The sequence below is a fragment of the Sinocyclocheilus rhinocerous genome, unplaced genomic scaffold (assembly GCF_001515625.1).
Source record: "Sinocyclocheilus rhinocerous isolate Xijiao unplaced genomic scaffold, SAMN03320098_v1.1 scaffold499, whole genome shotgun sequence".
Taxonomy (NCBI): domain Eukaryota; kingdom Metazoa; phylum Chordata; class Actinopteri; order Cypriniformes; family Cyprinidae; genus Sinocyclocheilus; species Sinocyclocheilus rhinocerous.
This window is the reverse complement of record NW_015637156.1, coordinates 366,547-377,032: the sequence shown is the minus strand read 5'-3', so window position 1 is coordinate 377,032 and position 10,486 is coordinate 366,547. Positions and strand designations below refer to the sequence as shown.

At 36.0% G+C, this 10,486-nt stretch overlaps 1 protein-coding gene across 1 annotated transcript; it reads left to right on the top strand.

Annotated features, from left to right (window-relative positions):
* The first annotated feature begins 217 nt into the window (after positions 1-217).
* On the top strand, positions 218-4,395 carry LOC107748667 (chromobox protein homolog 3-like). Its single transcript, XM_016563568.1, has 5 exons — positions 218-458; positions 1,046-1,185; positions 1,293-1,461; positions 1,554-1,648; positions 3,801-4,395. Exons 2-5 carry the CDS (start codon positions 1,052-1,054, stop codon positions 3,925-3,927), a joined length of 525 nt encoding a protein of 174 aa, XP_016419054.1. The 5' UTR covers positions 218-458; positions 1,046-1,051; the 3' UTR covers positions 3,928-4,395.
* The last annotated feature ends 6,091 nt before the right edge of the window (positions 4,396-10,486 follow it).

The following is a 10,486-nucleotide window of genomic DNA, read 5'->3' as shown; positions in this document are numbered from 1 at the left end:
CTTCATGGAGAGGTTTGAGAACCACTGATAAAATATCACTACAAAATAATGCTCTGCTGTTTTCGAGTTTTGGATTCAGAATGTGGCTAAAACAGATTTAGACTATTGCCTATTTTTATTCTGCTCTCTTTGTAGACCCTAAAATTGATATCGAATTATATTATTGAATAGTTATTTTGCATGACCAGTGGAGGATCACGGTTGCTCCGCCCTATGAAAACGTCATTGGACACACGTGACTACGCATAGGCGTGGCTTTACGTCCTCGCGTTAGATTCAGGCTGGCCTTCGTCGAGCCTCAGTCGACGTCTGTACCATTGATTTATAGTGTACGAAGAGAGTAAAAGTTTTAAAAGTTTTGTGTCCTGCTAAAGTGCGACATAATTTCGCTGCAGCTGTTTGCAGGTCGGCAAGTGTGACGCTTTAAAATCACATTTTAGTCCATTTCCTTTGTGAGGGTGAGTTTTCGCGCGCATGCATGCGCTGCAGCAGCGTCCATTGTAGTTTGCTCTTAAGAATGCTTTAACCTAATTGCAATACGTATTTTTCTTTAATCTATTTTTTGTTTGTTTCAGTTTGCATAGATGTGGTATGCATGAATGTACAATGCTGTATAACAACATTGGTTTTGTTTTGTGTGTGCGCATTTTCCAGCTAAGTTAGCTAGTAAGCTAACTCCTGCTATTTAAACCAGCGCGTGTTATAGTGAATACCACGCGAACAACGATTTCGTAAAATAGTCAGACCTTAATCCCGAGCGTAAGGTTTTACAGAAATGTTAAAAAACGGTAATCTCAAAACGAAGCATGAACTGCTTTTGGGCCTCTGGCCTGTTCATGCATGCGTAGTTAGATCGTTAACATACTAGCACACATAAAAGGTAGCACAAAACTAACTCGTAAATATGGGAACTTTTTCTTTCAAATGAAATAATTTTATTTCGAAAGGGAGCATGTTTGTAAATATTTATTTAAGTTTTCAATGACTGAAATTTAAATGGCTAAACCGGTTTCTGGTTTATCATTACTTTTTTTGTAAATTTTAGGTCGACATGGGTAAGAAGCAGGGAAGCAAAACAAAGAAGGACGTTCAGGAGGTGGAGGAGTTTGTGGTGGAGAAGGTGATTGACCAGCGACTGGTCAATGGGAAAGTTGAGTTTTTCCTCAAGTGGAAAGGCTTCACAGAGTGAGTACTTTTTGATTTCTTTCAAGTAATACTGAACTGTTTGCTTGGGTTTTACATAATTTTTATTCATGCAATGAGAGTAACAAAATAACCTTAATCGTTTTCAGTGCTGACAACACTTGGGAGCCCGAAGATAATTTGGACTGCCCTGAACTAATTTCTGCATTCCTGGAGTCTCAGAAAGGAGTGGTGGAGAAACCAGAAGCCGTAAAAAGAAAATCCTCCACTGATGAACCTGAAACTGATGAGAGCAAGGCAAAAAGAAAGAAGGAAATGGTAAAGTTTTGTGTTTGGTTATCAGTTTCAGGGATTTGATTTTAACATTGATTAATGATAAAACTGACTCAAATGTAAAATTGTTGCTCCAGTCTGACAAGCCAAGAGGGTTTGCAAGAAACCTTGAGCCAGAGAGGATCATTGGGGCAACTGATAGCAGTGGAGAGCTCATGTTCCTCATGAAGTGGTAAGAAACTTGTGTAGTTTTCAGTAAACTCGTGTAGTATACAGCCGTAGTGGAAAAATTGACATTTCCTCACCCTCATGTTGTTCCTAACCGGTGTTATTTCTGAGGAGCACAAAAGATTATTTAAATTTTTCAGTTTTTTGTCCAGATAATAAAAGTTAGTGGGGTCCAAAACTACAATGGTTCACAATGATTTTAGTTGTATGGACAGAAATAAAACCTTTTTTGAAAATATTGTGTTCTCCAGAATAAAGTCATGAAGTTGATACAAGAGTAAATGATCCCTGAAAATTGATAGTCCACTCAAAAATGGCATTGTCATTTTCTCACCCTAATGTCATTCCAAACCTGTATGACTTTTTTTTTCTGTGAAAATGTTGAATGCTAAAATATTTTAAGAACGTTAAATAAACAGCTTAAGTTCCCTTTGACTTTCCATTGTATGAACAAAATATACAATGGAAGTCAATTAGAATGGAAACTGTTTGGTTGTCAACTAGGCAAGGGCCGGTATGAGATTCTGATGGTATGATAACCTTAGATAAAAATATCACAGTATTGCGATTACAGCTCTAAAATGTTATTTTTAAATGTCTGGGTAAAAAAACAACAACTTTATTTTCCACTAAACACAATACATTTTATTTTTAAGAAACAGAACATTTTGGAACAGTAAACATGTCAGGCTAAATTAAAATAATTAATTTAATTCACACTTAAATTAAGTGCAGTCACTTAAGTAAGCCTAAACGTGCAGCTCAACAATAATCAGAACATCCTTTTCTTTTCTGTAAAAAAAAAAAATCCTTCTAAATGAAAAAAATGCAGTCACTTAAGTGAGCCTAAAGCTGCAGCTCAATAATCAAAAACATAAATCAAAATTTTCTGTAAAAAAAATAAATCAATAAAAAATGCAGTCATTAAACCTGCAGCTCAACAAGGTTTTTGGAGACATGCTCACTTTCTAAACATTCCTCTTTCAGTCCAAGTTATGATGCAGGAATGTTCACCTTTCCTGGATTAAGATTGGAGCGGTGAGGTATGAGGATGCGTGCACATACACGCATGAGGAAAGAGAGAGCGCGAGTGTGTCTCATACATGGACAGTCTTTCTCCGTACAACACTCAAACAGTGGCAAAGACACCTGAGAGCCAGCAGTTTTTTTTATTTTTTTATTTTATTTATTTATTTATTTTTTGGACAGATGTAAATAATGGCAGGAGGCTTAAAAGTATAGACGTGATACCGGCTAAATTTAATTGTACTAAATCGCAGAAACTTAGTACTTTAGTCTGCTATTCCTCGCTCTGTGAAGTAACGTGAGGGAGTTAATTAGCCATGTTATCTGCCTTGGTAGCAAGCCAAATAGTATTTTTCAACACTTAAACAAACGGCAGGTAGGTCTCCGTCTTGATCGGGGGTGAAAGAGGGAGAAATGAAGATGACAGATATATAGATTATGTACGACTTGAAAGTATTTATTTAGCGATCTGCGCTAAAACGTCATCTGTACGGAACATCATTGTGTACGGAGCATGGTTAGTCTACGTTACACGAAAAATTCCCATACGGCAGACTTCATCTTTTTCGACGGGGGATAAAGTTCCAGGGATTCACCTCCTTCGGCCATCATACACACAGGTGACTCTCACTGACTGCTCGCAGCCTCGCACCAACCGGTGGGAGAGGAGTCGTGTGACTCGTTATGCTCTTCGCTGCACACAACTGAGGGAGTCATGCACTTTCCGTCTTTGATGTGTTAAAAAACTGCATACCGCAGGAACGGTATAATGGAAAATTTTTGTGGTTTTGAAACTGTGACTTTTCCAAACCGCGGTATACCTTGAAACCGGTTATCGTCCCATGCCTATTGTCAACATTCTTCAAAATATCATCTTTTGTGTTCAGCAGAAAGTCAGTCATACAGGTTAGGAACAACATGAGGGTGAGTAAATGAGAATGATAATCGTTTTTGGGTGAACTGTCCCATCATGAAAGGACTGTAGGGGGCAGCATGTCCACATGCAAAGCCTTTCTGATTCAAAGACACAAGATAATGGCTTGTGAAGTTGAAGGCTGCACTTCCTGCACTAACTGTCATGTTACTGAGTCTGTATTATCTGTAACCAGAGATATGTTTTGTGTTTACAGGAAGGACTCTGACGAGGCGGACCTGGTACCTGCAAAAGAGGCCAACACCCGTTGCCCACAGATAGTCATTGCCTTTTATGAGGAAAGACTAACTTGGCATTCCTGTCCTGAGGATGAGCAACAATAGCACCCCACATCTCGCTGAATTGTGCTTTAGTGTCTTTCACCTGTACAGTGTTAGTGGAAGTGTTCATAGCCTGATGGTGGAGGATTTTTTTTTTATGTATTGAGGTTTGGCTGGAAGCTATGTGCATGGCTCTAGTGAACTAATGAAAGTATGTACAAATGAGGTGAGTGTGCTTTTAAAAGTTACTGTGTAGGGCGCTTTAACTATTCATTTAAACTAGGTGTCACAGCAGTGCTGTTCATTAATGCACTGGCTTGTGTTTTTCTTTTTTCTTGTCATTCAGAGAGATCCAAAACTTGCATTCTGTTCATGTTCATAGTTTCTTGTGGTGGATCATGCTGTCATTACCGTAGTAGTTTTTTCCTTTGTTTCTTATTGTTTACCTGAATATTGGAATAGTCTGTTTAAATGTCTGTGTAAATATTTCTTATTTTTTAGTTCAATAAAGGTTTATATGCCTGCTTTTAATCTGCTTGCATGTTTCTTAAATATCCAAAGCAGATGTGTCTGATGTTTATGGCTAAGAAATCTTTACTATCTGCCTCAAAACATGGTTATTTGAGTGCTTTCAAATTGTGCTTTCTCTGGGTTGTTGGCATGCAATGGGCTTTCATATTTGTGATGTACTATAGTGAGCCATTTTCCACCAAATACAAAAAAAGAAAAACTGGTTTAATGGCATGGTTTTTGTTATTTGACAGACTTTGTGCACTCAAATAGTTCACTCAAATGAAAATTTACCCTCCTGACCAAACAAGATGTAGATGAGTTTGTCCATCAGAACAGATTTGGAGAAATTTATCATTACATGACTTGCTCGCAAATGAATGTGAATGGGTGCCATCAGAATGCGTCTAAACAGCTGATTAAAAACATCACCGTAATCCACACCACTCCAGGCTACCAATTGATGATTTGTGAAAGGAAAGGCTGCATGTTTGTAAGAAACTAAATTAAACAAGATATTTTCAAGCACTGTTCTTAACAAATGATCTAATGATTGTGATGTGAGAGGATAACAAGGGATGGACCTTTTCATTGAAAGAAACATTGTTATGGATTATGGACTGACATTTTGGCCATGAGCAATGATTTAAATATAAACCATTTAAAACATTGCAATGATGGATTTGTTTCTTAAAAACATGCAACTTTTTACTATACCTTAATTGATGGACTGGATTGTGTGGATTATTGTGATGTTTTTATCAGTTTGGACTCATTCTGACGGCACCCATTCACAAATGAAAATTTACCCTCCTGACCAAACAAGATGTAGATGAGTTTGTCCATCAGAACAGATTTGGAGAAATTTATCATTACATGACTTGCTCGCAAATGAATGTGAATGGGTGCCATCAGAATGCGTCTAAACAGCTGATTAAAAACATCACCGTAATCCACACCACTCCAGGCTACCAATTGATGATTTGTGAAAGGAAAGGCTGCATGTTTGTAAGAAACTAAATTAAACAAGATATTTTCAAGCACTGTTCTTAACAAATGATCTAATGATTGTGATGTGAGAGGATAACAAGGGATGGACCTTTTCATTGAAAGAAACATTGTTATGGATTATGGACTGACATTTTGGCCATGAGCAATGATTTAAATATAAACCATTTAAAACATTGCAATGATGGATTTGTTTCTTAAAAACATGCAACTTTTTACTATACCTTAATTGATGGACTGGATTGTGTGGATTATTGTGATGTTTTTATCAGTTTGGACTCATTCTGACGGCACCCATTCACTGCAGAGGATCCACTGGTGAGCAAGTGATGTAAAGCTAAATTTCTAGCTTTCCTTTTTACATTTGATGATACATGGATCACCATGTTTGTATTAAATGGGAAAACCTCTAACGTTGCTGTTCACAAAACATTTGCCCTCTTCTGTTATTTTAACCTTGTGTCAAGGTTTCACACCACCTTAAATCTTCAAAATGAAAGTGCCACATTTCTCTTCTGCATGTTTTGTAGGTCAAATGTGTTTTACAGTAATAATAGTGCATTTTAACTGAAGCTTCTTACCAACCGATGATTAAAAATGAGGAAGATTGTGTTTTACCATAGTTATTTCACAGTGCATTTGCTTCTTTTGTGGGTAGTGTCTCGCCTGCATTGCCTGTTTGCCATCTTTATAGGAATGAGTAGTCTTTTGCAGAAAGTTCATTTGAGTGTGCACAGTAATGCGAAAGTTTGTATTAGTGTATCACCTTCAAAAGAACTGTGGGTTGCCTTTTTATAATAAGTGCCTTACTCCTTTTACCATTTACACAGGCTATTCTGTGTTCTGTTCAAAGCACAAAATGCTTTTCATCTACAGTCATTTGAGAATTTAGGAAGTAGATAAAAGAATAGCCCACATTTTGTAATCAGAGTGACAAATTACTTTTAAATGTTTAATTGCACAATTTAGTTGAGTCATACATTTTCCAGAGCCAGAATCATTAATTTTTAGCTCGTTTTTAGGTGTGACTTTCAGAGGTTTCTCTTCTAATATTTCTGAGTGTCAATCACACAACTCAGAAATATCTGTCCCAGACTTTAGCTGGAATCGGTTAGATATACAGTATATTGTGCATATCTAAAATACACACAGACAGTCCGTTAACCATGGAAAAAAGCAATGTGACCAATAATATCATTACATTTCCTGACCTCACTGCTGCCTCCACCATCAAGGTTAGAGTTCACGAGTTCATGTTCTGTACACTTTATCAGACACGGGATGCAGATGACGTTGGTTTCTATTTGTAAAATGCTTCAGATTGTGTCAGAAGTTTTAATAACAGTTGCACATCATGGAAATCCCACTAAAAAAACTTGTGTGTGTGATCTGGTTTGCGATAGTCATTAAAGTGGGGGGGGGGAAACATTCATAGACCATCTGACTCTTATTCAGTGACAATATCTTGAAACACAAGTGAAAGCAAAAGAGATACTTGACGTCTATAACTGCATTGTCAGATCATCATGACCACAGAAAACATTTATTACCATTTGCTTGGCTGGTTGCAGGTCTCATGACAAAGATTAGCAGCATAGTGATGGACTTTGAGTTCTAAGGCTTTTTTCTCTCAAGAACCTGTTTTTGTAATGTCAGAACCTGTTTTTGTAATGTCAGAACCTGTTTTTGTAATGTCATCCTGAAATAAGCAGGTCAGATAGCAAACTGAAAACTCTTTACAGTGATAGTAAAAAAGAAATAACTGCACTGGCACTTGCTGATGTATGTGTGTTTGTACTGGATACTTAAAGGGTAATATATTTTGCGTCTACTCTTTTGTGGGTAGTCTTCTGCATTGCCTGTTTGCCGTCTTTATAGGGATAAGTAGTCTTTTGCAGAAAGAGTTGCCTTTTTATAACAATAAGTGCCTTACTGCCTTTACCATTTATGTATGCTATTCTGTGTTCTGTTCAAAGCGCAAAATGTTTTTCACCTACTGTCATTTGAGAATTTAGGAAGTAGATAAAAGAATCGCCCACATTTTGTAATCAGAGCGACGAATGACTTATAAATATTTAATTGCACAATTTAGTTGTCATAAATTTTCCAGAACCAGAATGATAAATTTTTTGTGGGTATGTCTTTCAGAGATTTCTCTTCTAATATTTCAGTTAGTCACACAACTCCGAAATTGCTGACCTAGACATATACATTGTGCATTATCTAAAATACACACAGACAGACAGTTAACCATGGAAAAAAGCAATGTGACCAATAATGTCATTACATTTCCTGACCTCACTGCTGCCTCCACCATCAAGGTTAGAGTTCACGAGTTCATGTTCTGTACACTTTATCAGACACGGGATGCAGATGACGTTGGTTTCTATTTGTAAAATGCTTCAGATTGTGTAAGAAGTTTTAATAACAGTTGCACATCATGGAAATCCCACTAAAAAAACTTGTGTGTGTGATCTGGTTTGCGATAGTCATTAAAGTGGGGGGGGGGAAACATTCATAGACCATCTGACTCTTATTCAGTGACAATATCTTGAAACACAAGTGAAAGCAAAAGAGATACTTGACGTCTATAACTGCATTGTCAGATCATCATGACCACAGAAAACATTTATTACCATTTGCTTGGCTGGTTGCAGGTCTCATGACAAAGATTAGCAGCATAGTGATGGACTTTGAGTTCTAAGGCTTTTTTCTCTCAAGAACCTGTTTTTGTAATGTCAGAACCTGTTTTTGTAATGTCAGAACCTGTTTTTGTAATGTCAGAACCTGTTTTTGTAATGTCAGAACCTGTTTTTGTAATGTCATCCTGAAATAAGCAGGTCAGATAGCAAACTGAAAACTCTTTACAGTGACAGTAAAAAAGAAATAACTGCACTGGCACTTGCTGATGTATGTGTGTATTTGTACTGGATACTTAAAGGGTAATATATTATATAACACATAGTACTACTTAGTGTCTCATATGCTCTGGGTAACAAGGGTACAATCCAATCTGTACATATTGTGGTTACAAGTACTGATTTCTGAATTAGGAAATCAAGTTGTGGTAGAGGTAACATGGTGGACTGTATTATGACACAGGGTATGTATTGATAGGTAAAAGTCCAGCTTCCCACACTACTGGACCTTTGAGTAAATTATCAATATAAAAGAATTTGATCAGGTATATTTTTGGAGATCTGTTCAATCAATCAACAATCATCAAGCTATTGTTTAACACCTCTGCAGAGTCAAAACTGCTTCCTTAATAAAATATTACCATGGGGAAACAGCTTTTGGAAGGGAAAATGTCAAAAGCAATACTCAAGTTACACAACTTGTGTATGTAAATTTGGACTCGCGCACACTCCACCCAATGGGGCTACATGCATCCCTTCCTATATCAGTATATACAAGTCAGAAAACAGTGTGGTGTAAACAGGGTCTGCTGAGTGAATGTTGTATATGTTTGTGTCAGACACGCCATATGCAAGTTAGCTTTCTCATTTAGCAGTGGATTTCACTGAGAGGGTAAGAAAATACATAAATTGCAACATTAAAGAAACTGATCAGAATCAAAATGCTTATAGACACAACTTAATAGATGTGCATGTTTAGCTACATTTCCAAGTAATTCTAGCAGAATAAAACTAATTATAAATGAAAGTGCAAAGGAAGTTTAAAACAAAACAATCTTTTATATATGGCTGAAGAATAGCTGAATGTTTCATGTGATAGACTATGTCAACAAATGAACGGGAGAAACTTGAAGAGCAGCAGAGCAGTCAACTCTTACCAGAGGAGAGCAACACTGCAAGTAGCCAACCACTAAAATCCAGCCAAGCATATCCATACATGGAAGACCAAGACTCGGACCAAGACAATGAAAGGTAAATGAGCTATGTGAAATATGCTAAGTAATAGATGTATAAATATCTCAAATAAACAGAGCCCAAAAGCTTATCTGTTTTAAACCTCTGATACTGCCCACTACATCAGTAAATGTACTATTGGTTAGAATAAATTTAATGTAAACCATTCTAGCATTCTATTACACAATGTATGGATTTTAATTATAAAAGATTTTATTATCTTTATTTTATCTTAAAAGTCATTTTTATAGCAGTTGTACATTTTAGTGAATGCCATAGGTATCAATTGCACACAGAAAATATATATGCAATTATGAAACAAATACACAATAGTACACAATAGTAAATACCAAAACTATGTGTAAAAATATTTTAATGGTTAATTTTCTTGTTAACACTGTATATGATTTTGATTTGTATTTGTTGTGTTTGGAGAATGGTTTTGCAAAATAGCATAAGGTCTGCTTATTTTTGAACACTTCCAAGAACTTTTATTTGTGGGCAAGTTTATCTAGAGTGTGTTTAAAATGCATCACTGATACCAGCTGAAAATATTGGGTCTTGTGGCAACATGTCTTCTTCACATAGCTGTCATGTGCCACAGACCACAAGTTGTGGTAATTGTCAGTTTGACTTGCCGTCTGGAAATTCTGGAGAAATTTAAAAATGAAACTGAAACAATAGAAAGATACATACTTATTTCTGCTTACAAGATTATTTTACTGGCTATTTTTGCTTGTATGCCAGCTGTTTAATTCTAATACATACATATGCCTACATACATATACACTGCCATTCAAAAGGTTGGGATCAGTAAGATTTGTAATGTTTTTTAATGGAGTCTCTTGTGCTCATCAAGGCTGTATTTATTTGATCAAAAATACAGAAAAAAATGTAATATTGTGAGATATTATTTCAATTTCTACTATTGGTTTTCTGTTTTAATGTACTTTAAAATATAATTTATTTCTGTGATCAAAGCTGAATTTTCACCAGCATTACTCCAGTCTTCAGAGTCACATGATCCTTCAGAAATCATTCTAATATGCTGATTTATTATCAGTGCTGGAAACAGTTGTGCTGCTTCATGTTTTTTTTTTTTTTGGAAACTGATACTTTTTTTCTGGATTCTTGTATGAATAAAAAGTTAAAAAGAACAGCATTTATTTAAAATTAAATTATTTTCTAACAATATGAGTCTTTACTATCACTTTTTATCCATTTAACACATC